At 42.8% G+C, this 22,830-nt stretch overlaps 1 protein-coding gene and 1 long non-coding RNA gene across 11 annotated transcripts in view; both read right to left on the bottom strand.

The window, feature by feature from the left end:
- Nucleotides 1–1,744: 1,744 nt before the first annotated feature.
- Nucleotides 1,745–5,366, bottom strand: LOC124320469. Of its 9 annotated transcripts, none has more exons than XR_006913877.1 (9): nucleotides 5,271–5,366; nucleotides 4,673–5,203; nucleotides 4,430–4,616; nucleotides 4,162–4,216; nucleotides 3,835–4,085; nucleotides 3,338–3,762; nucleotides 3,038–3,244; nucleotides 2,137–2,921; nucleotides 1,745–2,029 (listed from the first exon to the last, which is right to left on the bottom strand). It is a non-coding gene; the product is annotated as an uncharacterized LOC124320469 (long non-coding RNA). The 9 variants fall into 9 exon arrangements; XR_006913875.1 differs by having other exon boundaries at nucleotides 3,338–4,085; nucleotides 4,673–4,970; nucleotides 5,047–5,203; XR_006913876.1 differs by having other exon boundaries at nucleotides 3,338–4,085; nucleotides 4,673–4,855; nucleotides 5,047–5,203.
- A 482-nt stretch (nucleotides 5,367–5,848) lies between these two features.
- Nucleotides 5,849–22,830, bottom strand: part of LOC124320232 (segmentation protein cap'n'collar-like) — a 29,108-nt gene continuing 12,126 nt past the window's right edge. For both annotated transcript variants that reach the window (XM_046783003.1, XM_046783002.1), the window contains exons 4-12: nucleotides 22,437–22,612; nucleotides 21,322–21,732; nucleotides 9,972–10,539; nucleotides 9,767–9,891; nucleotides 9,599–9,695; nucleotides 9,241–9,526; nucleotides 8,823–9,163; nucleotides 8,327–8,428; nucleotides 5,849–8,242 (exon numbers count right to left, since the gene is read on the bottom strand). In XM_046783003.1, coding sequence (XP_046638959.1) covers nucleotides 7,452–8,242; nucleotides 8,327–8,428; nucleotides 8,823–9,163; nucleotides 9,241–9,526; nucleotides 9,599–9,695; nucleotides 9,767–9,891; nucleotides 9,972–10,539; nucleotides 21,322–21,732; nucleotides 22,437–22,612 — 2,897 coding nt within the window. In that variant the 3' untranslated portion in view covers nucleotides 5,849–7,451. The remainder of the gene's footprint in view (nucleotides 8,243–8,326; nucleotides 8,429–8,822; nucleotides 9,164–9,240; nucleotides 9,527–9,598; nucleotides 9,696–9,766; nucleotides 9,892–9,971; nucleotides 10,540–21,321; nucleotides 21,733–22,436; nucleotides 22,613–22,830) is intronic.

Genomic DNA, 22,830 nt, shown 5'->3' with positions numbered 1-22,830 from the left:
GAGGCCAAAGCAACAAAGCTGAGCAGATGAGGGCGACGACAAGAGGCGCAGACAGACCAGAGAAAATGAGAAAAAGAATTCGATTGAAAATCAGGATTCCCATTTTTTTCCATCAACACAAAGATGTTCGACTTGTTCCTCTTCGCCCTTTTCAAGACGATTTAATGGCTAAACCAATTCGTCATCCGAGGTGTCAAACCCCTCGACCAAAAAGAAAAAAACCTTTTTTAGATCCACCCTCTTCATCCACCCAATTGAAGACCATCATAGGTTGACCACCTTTCAAACCCAACCAATAGAGACAAACAAGTGATAGCATCACGGTTCACTCTCTATTGATACGAAGCGATCAAAAACTTAACTGAATTTCAATTCCATTTCCAAGTCTACTACTATTACTATGGGAGGAATGGGGACCTACTTTTTCTTTTGTGTTTTTATTAGTCAGAAGCCGCAGCTGAGAGGGTCAGGAATAAAAGGTCAGCCGCCATGTTTGGTTGGTTGGTCGGCTGCTGCGACTATTCTTCTCCTCCTTGTTGTGCGGGAAACATGCAAACACGCCAAGAGGTTCAACGCAGCATTTCTCTTGTCTGTTTGCTGCGTAAGAACTGCAAAATGAAAATATACAAAGAGCATAAGAAGAGGAAGAAAAAAATGGGTTGAGAAACATACACACACACAACATGCCGGTATTATATCAAGTTGATCGACATTTCGCATGCGTTTGGCTATACGAGCAGCAGTCAAACATACACACCGCCACCAGCGTGTGTTATTATCAAGGCTAGAGTACATTTCACGTGTTCATGTCGAGCAGTAAGAAAGAGAGGCTTGGCAAATAAAAAAAGAAGACTCACTGGGTTATTCTTTTGGCTGGTATAGACATCTTTTCTCGATGAAAATGATGCTCACACAAAATGGAGGGAAAAAAACCAGACCACGAGGTACTCCCATGCAAGTCTTTACACACACACACACTAAAAAAGAATATGACACACGCGCCCTGGTCTGGAATGTTCATAGAGTTAATGTTAAATTGATGTCACACACATTTTTCATCGAAAAATGATTTTGTATCCTTGTAAAACGTAAGTATTTTGTTCTCAAAGTTAGGCGATACACCACTACCAGACCAGTCAAGCACGTTCGAAAAACTAAATCGAAATGGTTTCAATGACAGCGTTTCGCGATTAGTCATAATTGCCCTCATTAGCAATTAAAAGAGAAAACTCGGCAACTCAGCCTTTTTTGTTTTCAACTTTTTCTTTTCGAAAAAGAAAAAACATCAAAGTTATCTAAAAACCATTTTCAAGGTCTTTTTTCGTGTCTAGATCTAGATCAAAACAGAAGGAACTGGTTTGATATTTTTTCAAAGTTATTCTGATTTCTCTGAGAGGTGTTTAGAAAACAAAACGAAAACATGGCGTCGATTTCCGAGAGATTTACTCACGGTTCACGGAGTCTTTCTCACGCGAGTTTATTATACTTGCACATAATAATTCAAACTTCAATTGAAAGCAAACCACGCAGATTGTGGGTTGATTGTACCTCTTTTTTTTTATTATTATTTTACGAGATAAGATTTGAATACCAGTTGACGATACGACAAGATGGTGAGGAAGAGATTCGACTTATTCGGCCAAAATAATGACGAGCCCTGAATGCCATACAGTTTGATAGTATCTTACACATGCACACCATTATCAACCATCTCCCGAATTTGTTGGGCCAAAAGGAATTCGTGTTTGACTGACTTTTCAACATTTATTAATTATTAGCCATGGAACTTGACAATCTTCTTTTCATTTAATTTGAAAGGTGTTAAAAATGAATCTTTGAAATCTGATCTAAATGTTTATCGGTATGTAAGAAAATGGAATTGAAAAAAAAAAGTGTTGATGACATTTTTTGTTTCGTAGAGGGGGGACTTTGTGTGTTGTCTGCGACGTTGACAAAAATTGGGTGCGGCTTCCGGATTCCGCCAACTTCCGGACATACATCCAAGGTATCCGCCTATGTGCACGTCAGTCTAAAAAGTAAAACCAGAAGAAGACAAGGGAAAGAGAATTAGGAAACAAAAAAACCCCAAAAAATCTGATGCTGCTGTGCAGCTGTAACATTCGTCCAACATTCCACCTGATTCCGCTGTGGTCCTGGCGGAGGAGAGAGAGAGTAGCTGTCAGGTTCTGAGGGAAGAATTTTCGGATATTTTCTCTTCCCAATAGGTTTAACATTCTTAGAAATGCGGGAGAAAATAATACACAGCACAACAGAAAAGAAGAAGAAATTTCATCGCCGTTTTTGTGTTGAAGAAGGAACCAAAAGAGCAGGGAAAAAAGAAGAAGAAGAAGAAGGAACTTTGCTGTGTGCTCCGTGTGGTGGTGGTTGGCTTGGTTGGTTGGTGATCCATCATGGCGGTGAAGGCCCATGATTGCAAACGGTCATCCTATATCGTCGTGGCCTCGAAACAAGTATTCATGGAGTCTCTCTCTCTCTCTCTCTTTCTCTCTGTGTATATATTGTATACATACATACAAGCACTCTGTGTTGAAAAAGAGTGCCAGAAGCCTTTTGGTTTTTCTCTCTCTTTTCTTCTTTTTGTCGAATTTGACGGAGGGGAGGAAAAAGAAAATTTTTTAATACGTGTTTTTTACCTAGCTGCCTCGAGTTTGGATAATTACAATGCTCGACTCTTTTAAAAACCAAAATGGGTTTCCCCGTATTCTTTTTTTGTTTTCCCGTCTTCTTCTGGCTGTTGTTGTTGTTGTGTTCACTCGGCTCCTGCGGCGATTCCCTCCACCATTTTAGACGAAATCGACCGTAAGTTGATGACGATCAAACTTTATTCTCGTCGTGTGTGTATAGAACTTAATAAAAACCTGTAACGTCTGGGAGGTGTGGATCGAAACAAGGCCATCCGTCTAAGGAAACGTAATGAGCCGTTATCGTTCGATTACATAGACGCGGCTCCCAATAATCAAGAAAAATATAGACGAGTCACGTTCGAACAATTATTGTTTGGATTTCCATTTCGTACCGTATTCATTTCGACATTTTGGGTGGAATAGAAACGTCAAAATCGGCCGGCTGTCTGCGTCCGCAACTGTCGTCCCTCGTTTCCTCAGTCGGGAGATCTCCGTGGTCGATTTCCCCCCTTCTTTAGCGTAGTAAGTGTAGGTCGGCCCATCCATCCATCCATCCATCCAGCCGAGCTTTTGATACTTTTACTCGTTGACTGCTGCTGCTGTGTGTAGAAAAATAGGGAATCGTCGAGTGATAAAAGATAATATGATCAAGAAAAAGGAAAGAGAATCTATAGGCGGCTATACGTACTAACCATAAGAGGGGAAAGCTACAGTGAATCCACACACACATATCCAAGTGTATAGAGAAGAGAAGGGGAAAGAAAAAGAAGGTCTGGCTGCTTGTGTGCTGTATCTATTTTCTGTATGCACTGTGCTCTAGAGCTGCTGGAGAGCTGGTTGCCCTGTGGCCCCTTCGGAAAAGGTCAACGTGAGAGAGTGAGCTGGAGCTCTGACAAAGACGGATCGGGCCGCGCGTCTAGCGCTCCGACCGTTGTGCAGCTTTCATCGGGGGAAAACTCCTCATTTCCTATTCGGGAAAAAGAAGAAGAAATAGAAAATGAAGAAATAGAAAATGAAGAAATAGAGAGAAAAGAGTAAGGCTCTTTTTTCTTCTTCTTCCCCCGGCCGTCGCTTACGCCGCCGCGCACTACGGATTCTCTGCCGCTGGAAGGAAGACCTTAACATAGCCAACAAAAGAAAGACTAGCCGGAGTTTAAGGAGGGGGGGACGATTTTAAAGGAAGCTATACAGCGCAAAACCAGCCTGGATGCCTGGAATCTTTCTGTTTCTCTTCTATTCTACCGAGTTCTGTTATTTTGTTGGGCGCAACGAGACACATCCTTTCCGGAATCATCCTGCCCAAAGATCCGTTGCAGAATTGCAAACAAACACACACAATCGGAGGGAAGAAAGAGACATCCTTGCAGCAATTGCAGCATCAATCCCAACACAAACTCCATACTATTTTCAACTGACTTGTTTAGTAGAGGCTTCTGCCATCTAGCGATAGACAATAGAATCAAATATGAAAACTTGAAAATGGTTCCAAATTCAAATTATAATAATTGTTAGCTACCTGCGTTAGGTTTTCGATCTCTTTTTTCACAAAAAAATCAACAACAGTATAAGACCTAGAAAAGTTTGAAAAAAAATTTTTATCAGATTTAATCTACAATTATCCATTTCAATAAGGTTTAGTTCTAATTTCAAATACATAGTGCGTGCTTAAACAGCATCACACTTGGTCTCTGAATTCCGAATTCAAGCAAAGTCAACACACACAATAACACTGCGTCATTGCTTGTCAAAAAAATAGCAACCCGAATAAAGTTTAAGTATTTTACCTGGAGGTCTTCTTCACCTTGCGTGATGCCGTGGTTGACCTGGCGTCGTCCAGGTTTTGTCAACGACTATATTCCTCTTTCTCCTCGCTTTGGGTATCTAGTTTTACACCAGTTTAGGAATAACGGTTTCATCTGGAACTGCCGATACTGTATTCACCCCTTTTTCTTCACTCGACGATGATTCTTTCTATCGGCAAGTCATGTTTGAGCAATCATTCCTTTTCAACATCTGATTCAGATTACCGTTTGTATTTTTCTTCGGTGTTGAATTTGGTGTGGCAGCATCTTGGCGATCTCGTGGCTTTACTGTCCATTCCTCAATGGGCTTTTTTTCACTTGTAAAGATGAGAGTGATGAGGCCACAGTAGCCCAAGTTCCGTTTTTCTTATCCACACAACCTCACCAAATTCAATTCTTCAGTTAAGTCTGAAGTAAGAAATAAAAGAATCATTAGAAAGATAATAATATATGTTTGTGGCAAAAGAACCCTAAAATGTTACACTCCACTAAAATCCACTAAACCTAAACCAAGGGTTGGACACTTAAAAGAAACGTCAGGACATCAATATAGTATATACTCGCTATATGTTCATACCATATATAAAATAATAAAGTACCTGATTCATAAATTTGTACAATACCTATGGGTGGTAGCACGTATCAAGAGAATTTCACTGTTTTCTTAGATCTCAGCACTCATTCCTGCTATCTTTCTGAGATCTACCAGCTCGTTCAAGTGATTTTACAATGGCCACGACTAAAGGTCCACAAAACCTGTTTGAAAAAAGTTAAAAAAATAAGCTGCTAGTAACTAGAAACAGTTTCGTCTAACCTAGTTTACCTACATTTCTTGATTTATTTAATTCGTGAAATTGTAATATATCTTGCACATTGTTTACTGAATGTAAGTGAAAAACTTTGTAACATATAAAAATGAGGGTCGCCATAATTCGTCATCGTCATCGTCATCGTCATCGTCTGTTTTTACAGACGTTTGACAGAAAACAAAACAATCGCGCACTAAAGCCATCTAGTGCGAAAAAATAAACAAAAAAAACTAAAGCCATCTAGCATGACAATTTGTCAACTAAACCAGCCGCAGTAGAAACCTTCGGGTAAACGGGGTAAATTCGGGTTAATTAAAAAATATATTCTGGTTGCTTTTGAAATTAAATCCTTTATTCTAAATACGGTACTTTCCCTTCGTTTAGCAAAAAATTGTTTTATGAATCAGTAAAAGAATAATCAGAATAGGGGCGACTCGGACGGCCGAAAGAACCAGCATAATGCAATCGACCCAAATGTCTCCATTCACTTTAAATGTTTAAAATTGACAATAAGAAAATTCCAGATAAAACTAATTGATATTTAAAGTTATACTAAGGCATCCATCCGGAAAGAGTAAAAAAAGAAACAAAATCAAGCAAAACTGTTTTCCTTTGTATTATTTAGATACGATTGTTGCGTATGCCAAAAAACAAAGTTGATGCATTATATAAAGGTATAGGATAAGAGTAATGGACAAATATAATAGTCGAGCACAGATTCAAATATTTGATACAAAACAAAATACAGACACGTTAGGCTGTTTACAATTGATTACTATTTCATTTATAGTTGTAGCCGTTTCACCTTAAAGTTAACTGTTTTCTTTTTAAAAAAATGTGCTTACGGTGTTATTAAACTCGGTCACGTTTCTTTTTTCAAATCACCGGAAATAGCGCAGAGGAATTCCTACGTGAATATATATGAAACAAACTAAACAAAAAATCAATCCCTCTTCAAATTTATCCGACAAAATTATTTCCCCTTTTCCTAGTTAGTTTTACAAGTTCATATTTCGAAATAACGTAACATCTTTTTGTTTAAAAAAAAAAATATTGATGAATAATTCCTCGGTAAAAAGAATAATCTGAATGAGGGACTCGCAGCTTTTCTCATATTTTCCCGCCAACCGGGAAACGAATGCATGAACGGCGGATTCCGCCCACGTACAAAGGAGCGAAAGCACCACAAAATGTGAGGAATCCAAACAAACGGAAAAAAATGAAGAATTAAAAAAAAAACGTCATTAAATGAAATGATACACACACACAGCCATGGGATGCCAGAGTTAAGGACGATACGTCATTCAAATTATTATTATATATATATATACTGTATATAAGGCCATCGAAGTGAGCGCGGTATATAAAGATGAACGATTCTTTCTTTTCTATTTTGGAGGGCCCCTCTAATTGAATGAAGACAACAGACAAGCCACACACACTCACACACGCATACACTCGTGATGGGTACGGGAGAAAGAATAGAAGAAACAAAAAACCCGAATGGAATTCAAAACAGAAAAGGAAGTGGAAGGGCCAACAAAACAAGGGAAGAAACTGAAAACAAACGAAAATGAATGATGATTGATGAATACGAAAGAAGAAAAAAGGACTTCTCGTTCCTCTCTATACGTGAGTGTGTAAGTGTATAGAAAAAGCTCGTGTGTAAGTTTCTTTGATAAATGTAGTGTACGAACACGAGCAGAGCCGCGTGAGCCATCTGGTTGGAAACACAGCACACATACACACCACCACTAAGATTCCTATTTACTAGTATCACTGGCAAATTAATCCATTGTTTGTATTCGTTTTTATCCAGGACCAAACAATTCTATGGGAAGGAATACAGGAAACAATAATAGAGCCCCCGGTTATGTAATGAATAAGGATCGCTATTTACTTCGTTCAAATCACGCAAAAGGTAATATTCACAAAAATCTCCCAGCTGTCGTTTCTTGTTTGTTTATGTTTATGTTTTTTTGTATTTTTGTTTTATTATTGTTTTTGTTTCGTTTTTTCGTATTTTTTTTAGCATTGGAAACGAATCGAGTCAAGCAGAGAACAAAAAGACTTCTTCTTTTAGGCTGCTGCCGTCTTAGTGATCCGGCGTTAGATGGCGGTCAATGATCACCAATCCATGCATTTTTGTGTGTTGGGTAATGGGGTAATCTCCCTCACTTTGACATCAAGACAATTTAAGGCTCATTCTTCTGATCTGGTGTTTTTCTTCGAACTCCGTGTAGAACTGCCGTACTTGACCCACCGCCAACTGGGCCACCGCTTGCGTTACCCACCATTTGGGCGGTCAAGGAACTGGGATCGATCATGACGGGACGATGTTGTCCATTACTTGTGCTGCTGTGGTGATTTTGTAAATGCTGTTGATGATGGTGTTGATGGTGGTTCAATTGTTGCTGGATCGGAGGCTGAGGATCGATGGTGGAGCCGCCATTGGCCATGGCCGTGGCTCGAGGCACCAGCAAAATGTTTCCGTCAGCCGACTGCTGTAAACTGTACTCGTACGGGCTGTAGGGCTGGCCGTCAGAATCGCGTAGCGACTGGAACACGTGACGATACAATTGGGCAAAACGATCCTTGATGCGGGTCTTCTCAGCGGAAAGGAATTCGCGCTCTTTATTGAGCCTGATCTTGCGTTCGCGAGCTCGCTTCACTTCATCGGCCAGTGTCAAGATCTGGTCCAGCTTGCGCTTGCGACAGTTCTGAGCTGCCACCTTGTTCTTACCACGGCGGCGGATGTCGCGGATGAGCGACAATTGCGGCTCAGTCAGGTCGTACTTGCTCAGTCGCTCGTTGAACTCGTCCATGGGTAAATTGATGATGTCGTCGACCGTCATAGGGATGTTCATGGAGCGGGCGCGTTTTTCATCCCGCGAGTACGCTTCGCTCTCCGAACAGGAGCCGCTAGTTCCAGCTCCCGGCGTCGAAGCCGTATCACTCACGCTACCCCGTAAGCTTGATCCTGAAGCTACCAGCAAGAATAATAACAAGAACCAATTTTAAGTCTAGTCCAGATATGTAATGTATCCATAGTAAGCAAGAAAATTATTACCTCTATGCTTATCCCGACTGACAGGTCTTTGCGACGTTCCACTGGCTTCCGAGCCGAGTGCATAAGTATGATTATGATGGACGTGGTCCATACCTCGAACATCTGCACGATCGAAAATAACAAAATAAATAAAGCAATTTATTAATTGTGTGTGTGGATGCGATAGAAAAAGGCGGATTTAACGCATGCATCTTTTATTTTGTGATCAAAATTCGAGAATTAAACCATACCCCATCTAACGTTATAATATATTAAAACAACATACTGAGTACAGTTCAAGAACAACACACCAAGTTGTTGCAAGAACTGTACTTTTTACTATATACTTTGTATGTTTTCGAGGTAGCCCAGTTGATTGAGAGCTTCTTAACAAATTCAGTGGAGAAATACTGGAATTATTGCTTATCAAACAAAAACGAACGTAAATATGCATGCACCCCAACTTCAAAGAAATCGGAAATTTTTTGAGAAAATCTGAATTTTATTTAGAACGTACCATGCGGATGCGGAGTGTATTCCATGCCGCAGCCGTATTTCAAATCCATTGTATTCATGCCGCTGGCGCTATCGAGTGGAGTGGAAGGATGCGAATAAAGGGAGCCTCCACTAGCGGAAGCGCCACTTCCGTAATCGAATTTGGCGGGCGAGCCAACGACAGTCACAGCAGCCGGCGAGCCGGGCAAGTCGCTCTGGTCGTGGAACACACGTTTCCCAAACATCTGATGCTTCTTTTGGGCAACAGGTGTACCGGCAGAGCTTCCTCTTCCACTGGTTGACGCACCTTCAAGTCCACTGGATCGACCACCATATCCGTAATCGTAATGGCGATATTTAGCACTAAAAACAAGAAAAGAATTGTCAAGTCAATGAAGATCGGATGAAAATAAATAAATTTGTTTCAAGCTAATCTTTACCCAGAAGAGTACTCCATGCCGTAAGCTGATCCGGACGGCAAAACGGCGGTGGCTCCGGTTATGGACGTGGTGTTCGAATCGGTAGCATTGGATGTATCGATCCAGTCACCATCCGAAATGGATGGGCCTCGTTCCGAACCCATTGAACTGACAGCGCTGTCGCTGGTCGAATCAATCACCGTACTAGGAATCACTGACGAGACCGCAGGATTACCACCGTTGGCGGAAGTCAGACCGATTGAGTGATTAACTGGTTGGTTATCAAGCAAACGAGGAGTGTACATGGCTTTGAATAAGAAGAAATACATAAAAAAAATTAAGATGAATTTTCATAGCAAAGAATGGTTAAGGAAATTACTGTCGGTAATGGCCATATCCATCAACTGCAAATCATCCTCGTTGAAAATGGAAGGAAAGAATCCATCACCAGTTTGGTTTACTTCGCCGGTGTTATTCTGTGAATTTTGAAATCAATAAAAACCAATTACGTTTCATTTTTAAATGAATCTTTCACTCATTGTTTTACCTGATAATACAAATGCATATCAGCGGTAGTTTCAGTTTTATAAGGAACAGCAGTCTCCATGGTGTCCGTGCTGTTCGTCAAATTCATCGAGGTTGTTACGGCAGAGCCCAAAGTCACTCCAACGCCTATTCAAATCAAAATTAAAATCCAATTAATATTTGTTCTCATTTTCTGGCAACTTTTCACAGCATGTTGGATGGCTTACCAAGACCGGGGCTGGGGTAGGATCCGTTTCCGCCCAACTCAGTGAGGGGCGAACCGATAGAAACATTTTGGAGGAGGGCAGCTCTGCCGCCTGCATCCACAGCGGAATTGGGATAGACGGGGGTGGCGGCCGAAGTGAGTCCACTGTAGCCATGATGGTGGTGGTGGATGGTAGTAGCGGTGCTGGAGGCTGGATGGACACCGTAGCCGTGGTGCGTGTGGACCGGCGAGCTGTTGTGGTGGTGGTGAGGATGGACAGAGCCGTGCGGCGAATGCGGATGAGGATAACTCGGGTGGGCGAAGGCCGGATGCGGCGAGTGGGGATGGTGTCCAAGGGTGTGCATGGCATGGTGCGGATGACCAGGATGACCAGGATGGTGAGGGTGGTGAGTGTGGTGAACAGCATGCGGATGGTGACCGCTGTGGTGGTGATGGTGATGGTGGCCCGGATGCGAGCTCAAGTTGGCAGCTGCGGCAGCGGCAGCGGCACCGTCCGGTAGGCTGAGGAAGTTGGCCAAGTCCTGCCACCGATGCTCCATGCTCATCGTGCGCATAAGAGGCATGCGCACCTAAAAAAAAAATTAATAAACGAGAAATTATTTTCACATTCGACTTTTCACAAACCATTCGAAATGAAAGGACTACATTTGCCCACGCATTAGAAACTCTAGTTTTACATTTGATTCGATACAAAATAAAAAATATAAAAGACTTGACTCATTATTTCCATTTCGACGATTACCAAATTAGAAAGTGTGAGGAGCTGCCTCCTTTTTTTCATTTCTTTCATCTTTTGACCCCACTAAGAGACGTTACAACATATCTTTCAGAATCCACTCGCCACTCCCGCCGCGACCGTGCCCCATCTGACAGGCTAACGTGAATAACCCGTCACCGAAAATGGACAAAAATTTCCTCCAATAATCTCGAATAAAAGAAATGGAGGGAGAAAAAAAAAGGAGCCTGTTGCTCTCTCCAGTCGTGTCTCGTTATTTCCCCCTCTGTTTCTGACAGAGAGAAGGAGGTTAACGCAGCGGGGAGTCGCACGTTTTCTTCTTTCTTCTCTCACCGCGAAGAGCCCCCTCAAGCCTCAAACCCTGTGCACAATGCAACAGCTGAGGGTCTCATGATTACACGATAGAGAGAACAGTATAATGGGGATAGGATTCCGACAACAACCAACGGCCAACGAGAACCCCCAAAGGGGCGGACCCTCCATGTCACATTATGAGGCTCCTTTTTATTCTCTCTCTCTCTCGCTTCTATTTCTTGCGCACATCGTGCAGTGTGTGGTTGTGTGTGTCAGGAGTCTCAAGCAGCGAATGGTGCGCTCTCCACAAACTCCAGCAGATCAACCCGCCCCTTTTCACTCCCCTCCTACCCTCATGCTCCTACACACAACACGTCAGACCAATCTCCGACAGACCCCGATTCGCTCAACCGTCCCAATAGCCAAATCATGAAAAAAGGAGAAGAAACGGGGGCTGGCAAACAATGAAGAAAAATTAATTTTTGTTGTCGCTGGTCGCTGTTCGATAAATACAAATTTACAAAAAAAAAAAAAAAAAAAACGCGCGAATAGATCGTTATGAAAATAGCGGGAAAGCATTTAAAATCGCGGATACAAAAGAGAGTGGTCCACACGACAGAAGGAAATGTATACACAGGGATAGAAAAAGAATGGAACCGCAGAGTCGTAACGTAGCGCTTGCTGCTGCCTAGACAATAGACCCAATAGGACGGCGGCGGTAGGAGCCCATCAGGGCGGTGTGCGGTATCCTTTCGGAGTATAGACAGAGCCGACAGTTACGTCAGCAAATATCGAAAGCTCGGTGACCGCAAATAAAATAAATAAATTGAACAACAACAGCAAGCGATGGAGGGGGAAAAAATCGCCCTGGACTTTCCCAGCGGTCAATCCATTTTGTGGTGTAAAGGAATTTGATGGCATTTAAACTCAATCAATTTGACTCTACTATCTGGACGATTTCAGATCGATCGAGAGCCTACATAACAGTTGGCCGTCATGAATCGACATGAAATCCGAATCGAAGGAGGGGGGCCGTATCCAATTCCATCACATAATTTTTTTTTCTTATTTTCTATTATTCTTATCTTTTTTCAAAAATTTTTTATTTTCCATCTCTCTCTTTCTCTCTCTCTCCCTTCTTTCTGTTGATTTCATTCTTGAAAATGTCAGGCGGAAAGCGTGAAGGGAAGGAAAAAGTGCTGAATAATGCGAGTTTCCTTCCAATTTTGTTTTTCCATCTCGTGTTATTTATTATTTTTTTTTTTTACTCGTCTGTCTTTTTCTATTTTTTGTTTTGTTATTTTTTTTTCTTTCCTACCCGCTGCTTTTTTTCCCCTGAGCGAATGCAAATAGGATTCACCAAAAAGGGGTTGCGCGGGGGCCGGCCTTCCAACCTGGAATCAAATTACATCATCCCGCAATGTGCCGTGTGCGTGAGCAACGGGGAACCGCATCAGACCAAACAAACGCCTATTATATACCAACGCGCCAGTCAAAAAAAAAAGTTAAATAAGGAAAATAGAAACGAAGAAGAGAAATCGTCAACGAAAAAAAAGGAAAAAAAAATGGTCGATTCTGTCAATATTGACACGGGCCGCGATGTATATACAGTCGGCTTGGGAATGAACAAGGGACCTGTGCAGTTCCCAGCTGGTTTCCAAAAAGGTACACACAACACAGAACCCACACACACAGACAAATCCTCGAGAAAAAGAAAAAAGAATCGAGAAAATTAAACTCTACATTGATTCTTGTTTATTCTTCTTTTGCGCAACGACGGCCGCGTCGAGTACAAGATCACGACCCAATCGGCAAACAGACACAACTTTGTGCCCAATTCTATTGAAAACGAACTTCACGCGATGTTTCAAGGCGGCCTCAAGGTTCCCGAATGTTCGTGCAGACAACAGCCAAGGTTTTAAGGCGTGACCTACTTCAAATCGTTCGTATCATATGCAAAAAAGATAGAAAATGAGGCCAAGATCCAATGCAACGAATCGATCGATTGTTATACTCGATGTTTTTATTAAGAATTCAATAGGCGAATTTTAAAAAATATCCCACCGTTATCTGACGTCACTCCTTCAAATGCCTCAAGGGCTATCCGGAGTGATTATTTTTCCATTAGACATTCAACGTCAACAACGAAAATAGCGACAACAGCAGTCAACTCTTCAAATATGCCCAACAAATCCCAAAAAAGGAGAAGAAGATTCTTCCTGGCGAGTCCCCTACAATTAGCGTATCCCTCGCTTATTCCCTCGCTCTTCTCAACTTTCATCGGAAATTTGTCCTCCCCCCCCCCCAAGTCCACCTGAATGTCCACCATTATTGACACAATGCGACTCCTCCTGTGTCCTCTTCTTGGGATTCGGCCATTACCACACGCCGGCCTACAGCTATCACAATTGACACTTCTCTTTTCCGACCCTTGGAAGAAATACGAAAACGATGTCCTACCTGGCAGATAGTGTGTACATTCCACATTCGAGGAAACGTTGGGAAAACTCTTCAAATTTCGACAATCAAAATCATTTGAAGGGTCCCACGAATTTTGACCTTACGGATACTCATTTCCCTTCGAATTCAATCGCTCAATTGATGCAACCAAAACATTCACCCTAGTCTCTTTTTCTTTTTCAAAGTCGGTTGTTATGTTTGGAATGACCGCTAGTGAGAAGCGATAGGTAAAATAACAAGAACATTATTCACAAAGCGGGTTGGAATTACAATGTGTGCTGTGTTACTCCTGCTGGTCCCACTTTTTCATTAATCAAGAAACTTGTCGAAGCCCAGGAGGGAGAAAAACAAGAAAAATTTTACTGGACCTGAAAAGCTTCAAAGCCGAATAAGAAAATGATCCCAGCAAGAAAGAAGAAAAACGACTTGGTCGGAGATTAGTTTTTGAGAGGGGGTGAAATGGGAGGGGGGTTGCCGAAAAGGAAGGTAGGCGCGGTGTGGTGAGATTCGACAGGCCACAAACGAAGTCACGGCCGCAGCTGCACGACCAGCCCAAAATCACCCACCCACCCAACCAGCCGAAGAACCAATCATCTTGTGTGTGTGTGTGAGAGAGAGAGTCTACAACAAGTCTACCTTCGGGGTAGATGTAAACTTCATTAATTACACCACCTTCCCATTTTTCTGGTTTTCCATTTTTTTTTTTTTTTTTTTTTTTTTCTTTCCATGCGCAGCGCACTGGCGTCTGGCGGGGGGTCAAAACACAATGGGCGGTCGGGATTTTTCCTTTTTTCCATCTCCCAACCCAAAAAAAAAAAACAGAAAACCAATCGCGTAGTTTCGACTTGGCTGTTGGCCGGAGAGAAGGAAAAAAAACCCACTCGATTATCAATTCCCCGTCTGAGAGAAAAGTTAAGGTGAGGAGAGAGAGAGAGAGAATCCAAGCGAATCTAACAATAGACACAGCCCAGGGGGTTTCACCTCGCTGTTCTAATCTCTTCCTTGATCCATAATCTCTTGCAGCAGCACGCCGCCAGTCAATAAAAAAAAAGGGAAGACAGAGATCTACATTCTCTGAATGACCGAAATTGCAATGATCTCGTTGGTTAGATAGTAACAGAATCGAAATTCAGCATCATTCGAGTTAAAAATATCACTTGCAACATTTGCTGTTGGCCAAGTTTTCTCAAGCTAAACGACAAGAACACAAAGATGACAACAACAAAAATAAAGGTAAGAAGAGAGTCGGACCGACTAGCGACTGTAGGACGCCAGGGGTAAGGACCCAGGCACCTTTGAGGCGAGCTGGTAGACCGCCATCACGGCGATGCTAAATGCCTTTGACACGTTGAAGAGACAAGGAGAAATTGGTAGAAAAAAGAAACACAAACACACAAAACAACCGAAGGGAACAAAAAGAGACGACGACGACGACGACGACGGTGGTGGTGGTGGTGGTGTATATATCTAATCCCAACAGGTTGTGAAGCCGAGCTTGTGTGTGTGTTACCTTTCGTTACGGACGACGACCGGGCCAACGGACAACAGACGTGTGAGGTCCGTCAAGTCAAGCGCCATTTTTAGCGCGTCAAACAAATCCAATCGTAATTTCCCTTGGCCTCTCTATCTTTATGTCCCAGGCCGACTCTATAAAGGGAGAGAACAGAACACACACACACACACGCACACATCCTTTGAAGAATGAAGAGGGGAAAAGAAAGAAAGAAAGAAAGTCAAGAAGAGAAAAAGAAAAAGACGAGCTCCTTTTTGCCCTGCATCAAAAGTCGGGGGGGTTTGCGTCGTGTGTAAATAAATTACAGACAACTTCCATATGTGTCCCGGTATTCCCCTTTTTACTTCGTTCACTTTGTTACTTCTTTCTCTCCTTTTTTTTCTTCCCCGTCGTCTCTTTTCTAATCTCCTCACCTGACACACTACCAGCGGTAGCAACGCCACAGGGCATATCTCGCCACCGCTTTTTGACTCCTGTCTTTTATAGATATTTTTACTTACTACTATTAAAGTTTTTTGGTGGGGTTCTTTCGATCCATTCCATTAAAGATGTACGACAAACAAAACAAACCGGAGCGCATTTAGTTTGTCTAAACAGAAATTCGGTGTTTCCCATCGCCTCACTCGGCGGTGGGCGATATGATTTTTTTACGATTGAGCTCAGCCCGCCAACGGACCCACAAACAGTTTAGTGATATAACAGCATGGGGAATTTAAAAAACATCCGAAAAAAAGTAAGGTATATAGAGATCATATCATCCGTGTTTGTGTGGGTTTATTGAACCCGGGGCAATCAAATCCTTTCACTTGCTTTAGCTTCTTCTTCAATCTCGGCATAGCGGTATATAAACGCCGCTGAATAGACCCCGACAAACAAACACCAAAGTAGGAAAGATGGTGATGTGATTTGCGGAGGAAGTTAACCTACATGTCAGTCGCCGCCTAAACTATTCCCGGAATCGTGCATTCCCCTTTTCTCTCCTCTCCTCTCTCCTTTTGACGATGGTTTCTTGGTTCCTTCTATTGCATTTTAATCCGATTACCACGTCAAACAGGTGGGGTCATCAATAAAGGGAAAACCGGACTGCTGGCTCAACTGTTGGGGATTCCAGTTTACTCGCGTGCCCGACGCCGCATTTGAACCTGTCACGAAGCCCAGCAATGTCAAACCCAAAGTCCCGAAAGCAAATAGCACGCTCGATTTCTTGTTTTTTTCTTTCTTTCTCAATCCGATTAAAAGAAATTTTACGCAATTAAAACGGCTGCGTGTGTGTCGAAAAGAATCGTCTCTGACACACGGACCGACCGAAGGAATAGCAAATGAAATGTTTTGTTGACATGTTTTTACCATGAAGTCCGTCGACGAGCAATCATCCGTCCCCATGGATTCTGCAGACGATGATCATACTACGCAGGACACAACACTGTGATTTTTTTTCTTTTCCTCCTTTTCTTTTTGATCGACTTCTTCTGAAATAATTCGATTCAATCCACAGAGTTCCCGCCCGGCGCTCAACAACGTTCGAAACGGCACCAGAGACGTCTTGGTCGCTGCTCGGCAGCAATAGCGAGACACTTACGACGACATGGTGCGAACACGCACTTGAAAGAAACAAGTCACAAAAGCCAGCAAATGTGCTGGAAATGATTTAAATGTCACCACAAACGACCCAGGGCATAACTCAACCTGTTGGTAGGGTGAAGATATTTTTTTTTTTTCCGGAAAAAAATGGTGTTAAAAAAAAAGGATTTTCTTTCTTTCCTTTTTCCCTCCCGTTTGATTTCTTCACTGGGCGACAACACTACACACAAATGATGGCCAAAAAAGAGCAACGAGGGGAGGCAGCTCAACCGAAGAGTAAAAAAGAGAGTATGCTTTTCTGCTACCTGTCTTACTCGATGGTCGTGCCTCGACTGACTCGGCTGGCTGCGAGACACAGAAAAAACCCTCTTGCCCAAGAGATGCTCTTCCCACCGGACTGCCAGGGGAAAATATAAAAAAAAGGAGCCCTCCTCCATCACACGACAAAAGAAGAAGCGGCTGAACGCGTCCGCTCCGCTCTCTTCTATCTATTTTTTTTTTTTTTTTTTTTTTTCATTCTCCCTCACTACCACAAACATCATCACATCCAGGATTTATTTAAATGGATAGAGAGAGAGAAAAAAGGGGCAGCCAGAGACAGGAAAGGATGTTTAATGCGCGCGGACCCAACCCAACATTTTCGGGATTTCATCAACGCGTTATTTATGTTGTTCGTTCATTCATGCCGGCAGGTACAGCGTGCACTACCGCAGACCCACCACACACACACAGACAGACAAAAACAAACTCGCAAAACCCCAGCGGTTCGAAACCCGCCCAATGTCAATCACGGACAATTTCAAAACAAACTCTTTTTAATAATAATAAATAAAAAAAGAGGTTCCAAAAAAGGAAATGAGATCTAACTTCTTTTGATATAAAATGCCAAAATCAAAAAAGATTATTTCTTTCACCCCCTCACTGGTCTCTCTCAGCACCTTTGAACGCCGGAATAACACATACAAATTCTTTCACATTCATTTACTTTTGTATGTGGCCGTGTATATACGAAAAAGAGAGAGAGAGAGAGTTGGTTTGTGTGTGAAAACTAAGGTATTCACAACGGCAAGCCGGTCTGCAGATTATTCGTCTCTCTTTTTTTTTCTGTCGCATGATGTCACGGTGAGTTCCACGAGAGGGAAAACCCATATATTCCCTCTGCCTCATATTCCCCCCTCTATGAGACTCCGACATGACAAATGATGCGGCGGAGGTCCCTAACTCTCTCTCTCGGGTTTCTTCATGTGATCATCCCGCGCTCGGTTCGAATCAACAACAAAAATGTACACCGAGAGGAGAAATAGAAATAAGAAAAGAAAAACGAAATGGTGAAAGAAGAAGGAAGATATGTCCCAACATTCTTCTTGGCAGAGACGACGACGACGGCGACTACCAGAACTGAGAGAGGAAGAAGGGAACAGACAAAAAGGAAGGAAAAAGGGCCATTCATAATCAAGTCATTCAAAAGTAGTTTTTTCCCCCCGTTCTGCACCACTGCAGAGAGCAATACAAGAAATGAGAGATAACCATCTCTTCCTTTTTTTTCTCTCTCTCTCTCTCAACAAAACGGCAAAACGAAACGGAATAAAAGAAACGCAAAGGAAGAACACAGGAAGAGCGATGATATCTCGACAATTTCTCCGAAATAACATTTCATAAGCGCAGATGACGATTCCAGTGATTGCGACGCATTAACAAGCGTGCACAACCGCGAATCATTCCTAATGGAAGGGGCCAAATGGTTGCAATGAAGGCATAACCACCCACTCTCTTTTGAAAGACCCAACAAGTTCCCCCCGTACAGTTTGACAAACCTCAACCGTCTCGTTTCAACCATTTCGTCGGGATATTCAAACTAGCTGCTCACACAGGTACATCTTACCTCAGCGCATGTTTAAATAATATCTACTAGTCTCTTGTGAAAATATCAAACGGTCGTACGTGCTGGAGCGACCGTGCCAGCAGTCCATAGCCACTCGAATAAATACATACAGACACCCAAAAAGATAAAGGCTCAAGGTTCTCTCTTATTCTCTCTCTGAAGAAGAAGAAGAAGAAAAAAAGCCCCCCGTCCGTTCTTAAGCTGTTGCTGTTGTAAGATTTTTCCACCTGCTGTTGTTGTGTGTGTGACACAGAACGTCTCCCTCTCTCTCTGTCTCTCTTCGACGTCCACCAAAAAAAAGAAGAAGAAAAGTTTGGCCTCTCCCAGACACTTCTTCTTCCACGCCATCCTTAGAACGTACACACGAAAATCTAACCTCTCCCTCAGCTAACATCAGCCACCAACCAGCTCCACTGCAACCACCAAAAGAGAGGCAAAGAAAGCTCTTTTGTCCTTCGGTTCTGCATGATTGTTCATCCGCCCCTTTCCAGCACTCGCCCAGAAACCAACAAGAAGGAAATTAAAATTATCTTCGTCTCTTTTTTCTTATTTTTTTTCTCTTTTCCTTCCCTTTCGTTCTTTCTTCTTCTTTTCTTTTTGACACACGAAAAAAAAAAAGAAAAAGAACTTATTATATTCAGAGGGAGACCCACCAACACCGAGGTCGGCTCTAATGATGTATATATACTATGTACGTACGTATATATATATATAAGGCTGTGTAGCGCTGCGCGCTGCCGCCGCCATCGCCTCGCATTCTTTTGTTGCGTTACATTTCGAGTCGAAATAGGAACGTAGATGCAAGATAGACGAGGAGAAGGTTTTCCCCTTACAGCGTCGCCGTTGTCGTCGGGAGAAAAATAGAAAAACTGACAAGCCTAAGACACCTGCAACTTTTGCCGCCCGGTCCTTGTTGGTCTACTCGTCGTGGTACCTCCTCCCCCCAAAAAAGATACAGCCTCAGCAGCAACAACACAAGAGGACTTATCACAAATAATCTAACGCCTTTCAATCCCGGTGTGGCGCAAACCCGCCCTTTATTAAGATAATAAGACTTTTTCTTCTTTTTCTTTTTCTTCTTCTTCTTCTTCTTCTTCTTCTTCTTCTTCTTCTTCCTTCTAGCTCCTATCGCACAATAAGTCTGAAGGTAATACACTCTTTTCATTCGCGATCCCATAGAAGAGAGCGTCGTCAAAAAAAAGACATCTCTTCTCGCCATCTTCCAATCAAAAGTGTCAGTTTGAGAGGGTGATAATGACACGCATTCACGCGAACGCCATGCAAAAGGAAAACGGCGTGAACAAATGGCAAACACGTCGTCGGCCACCACAGTCTCTCGACAAAGGAGGAAACGGACGTGTGCGATGATGGGCCTTCCCAAAAAGAGTCTTTTCTTGTGGTCGAAGAGGAGGTGGTTGTGTGTGGGAAAGAGTGGGGCACATAACAAGTGGGGGGTACACACACACCTCGTGGCACTCGACTTTTATGGACACATCAACATGGTAGTAGCACCTGAGAGACGACAGAGACTGACCTCGATGATGGACACCCAAAAACCCTACACACAGCCGAGAGAGAGACAAAACAGTACTGCAGCAGAAGAAGGCGCTTCAAGTTGACAGCGAAGCCCCGGCACAACTGGTAATTGGCTCTCATTCGGAGGAATGTGTAAAAGGTTTTCCTTTTCTCACATCTATATTTTTTCTTTCTTTCTTTTCTTTTTCTTTCTTGAAAAATAAAAATTAAAACCTCCATCGTCTTTTAAATGGGAAACATAATGAAGAGAACCCATCAAGTTCCAAGCGCGTCAAACGATCAAATTTTTGATTTCCCCCCCTCATTCCATTTAAGACTTCCTCTAAATAGGAATTGAAAAAAAAGAGGACCACATTTAAATCGATACGAATTACTGAACATCCACCCATGGAAAACACTTGTAGTGACAGCTATTTCCTTTCCGACAAAGTCCCTCCTGTATTTGTCTCAATTGTAAGCCCGCTGGACAAGGTGTGCCCAGCAGCAGCACCAACTAAACTAACCCAAAGTTTCAGCCGATAGATAGGGATCATCGGGGCGCGTCGCTGGGCTTCCGCCGCTCGTTCAAATCGCTCTCCTAATATTATACCTAATTCAGCCACCACCCTCATCTTGTTTTTAGTTTAATTTGACTACGTTCCGAACTGGTTTGGAAGAAAGAAAAAAAAAAGGGCCAAGTGGAGAAGAAGAAACCCTAAGCTAAGAAAACAAACGAGAAAATACCACGAAGAGAATAATGTTAAAAAAACAATCCGGCATCGCGTCCGCGTCTCAAGTATTCCTCTCTCTCTTCCCTGCGTATTTTGTCCAGTTGAGTTGTACTTGCACTTATGAAGATAGAGGAGAAAAGGCAAATACTCGACATTGTCTTTCCTTCCTAACAGAAAAGGACAATCCCTGTGGACGGCGGAGCGTGCAACTCGATGCTGCGGTTCTCTCGAGCGAACGTTCGTCAACCCAACCAAACGGTTGGGCCTCTGCATGGGTCTGTGAGCACACAAGAAAAGTGTGTTGACATAACCCAACACACGAAATAAGAAAAAAAGTCTTTCGCTCTCAGCTTCAACACACACACACACACACACACCACCGTCACCAAAATGGGCATTCTTCGACGAGTATGTCAACAAACAAACATCCTTCGTGAACGAACCTCTCGTTCGTAAGATGTGGACCGACGGACAACTTGTTCAATCATTTTTTCTTTCTCCCCTGCCCAACACTTTTGGAACTTTCTCTGGAACACAATAATCTAGACGCACAGAGACCGAACAGTTCGTGCTGGTAGGAGAAAAATGCGACAGGTTCTGGACAATCGAGTTGAAATGTTTGTAGAAATTGGACGGTACCTGTAGTGAGCGTGGATGCATCTGGGCTGTCTGGATCATGTCCTCCAGGCTGGCTTCAAGTTGCTCGCTGATGGCGTCGATGGTATTACTGGCGCTCGACTCTGGTCGAATCAAATTGACCAGCTCCTCTTCTTCCTCGTCGTCGGCGTCGTTCTCGATTTCCTCGTGGGCCCGATTATTTTGGCTGTCGAAATAGAAGCCCAGATCCAAATCGCCGATTGATTCTTCACCAGACGACCCGGCGCTAGCGCCGTCCGACAACAATGAGCCAAAGTTGAGCGCAGAGGTGCTCTCCTGGACTGTCTGGCGAGCGGCAACGATCGAACCCAAAACTGGATCGAGTTGCCCAATAAGTTCCGCACTCTCTGGGCTGAGTGCGCCGAGTGTGAAATTGCTCTCGGTCAATTTTTCCTACAAATACGACACAAAAACAAATTTTTTTCAAATGATAATTTAGATATTTCAATTCTCGTTAAATCAGAGAGTCTACTGATACCCTTGTCTATATATTTTAGTGGTGCCTTGGTGTTATTAACCTCATGGTGACTTGAATGCGGGGGACGATCTGTATTTTCATTATCATTTTTTAATTCTTATTATTTTGTAACGGAATCGACAAGAGATTTGACTGGTGGTCACGGACCAATCTAAGGATTTCCAAGTCCCGAGGAAACGGAACAAAAGGCCGTCGGCGGGGGAAACGCCAAAGCTGCGAAACAATTCAAAACGCTGTTTTCTTTTTTGTTTTTTTATTTCTTCGGCGAAAGAAACAATTCGGCAGTTACTAGTAGCAGCTCGTTGCTATCTTTCTATTATCTCTGGATAATATTTTCTGTTTTTTCTCACAAAATTTGACTTGATTCATTCAAGTCGTCTAGTACTTCCCTTGAATAACGATCCGGGAAATAAGAGAGAGAAACAGACGGAGGGGAAAAAAATTGTCTTTTCGTTTCGTCGAAGTTTCAAGCAATTTCTTTCCCAGTTGATAACAATAACAAGGAAGGGCGCTACGGTGAATTATAGGTAATAATAAGCTACCAGCCCAAAAAAAAAAAAATGATAAGAATAGTCATTTTAAATGAGAGAAAAAACAAGCCATCAAGGCTCACACTTACCTCGTCGTAATCGACAAAGCCAAAAACTTTATCTAGCGCCAAGGAATCCTCACTCGAATCCAACGGCTTTTCAGGTGACGATTTGTCTTCCTCTTCCGACGGCTCCGACGCCTCCGACTCGCCACCCGAAGTGGACGGCTGGACTGTATCGGCCTTGTCCAGCAAGACGTACTCGCCTGTCATTAACAACAAATAAAAAAAGGAAAGGTGTGAGTTGACAGATCGACTAGACAAAATCAAAACCATTTCATTTGATGGATGAATGAATGGGAAAGAGCGACCGTTAAAAAAGACCTGACCTTTTAGGCCTACAAACTACTACCCCCCTCGACAAAAAAGAGATGATTTCTCTCAAGATTAAAAGCACACCTCAGGGCGGCTTGAACCGGCCAAA

The sequence above is a fragment of the Daphnia pulicaria genome, chromosome 1 (assembly GCF_021234035.1).
Source record: "Daphnia pulicaria isolate SC F1-1A chromosome 1, SC_F0-13Bv2, whole genome shotgun sequence".
Taxonomy (NCBI): domain Eukaryota; kingdom Metazoa; phylum Arthropoda; class Branchiopoda; order Diplostraca; family Daphniidae; genus Daphnia; species Daphnia pulicaria.
The sequence above is the reverse complement of the archived record's forward strand: the minus strand, read 5'-3'. Positions and strand labels throughout refer to the sequence as shown.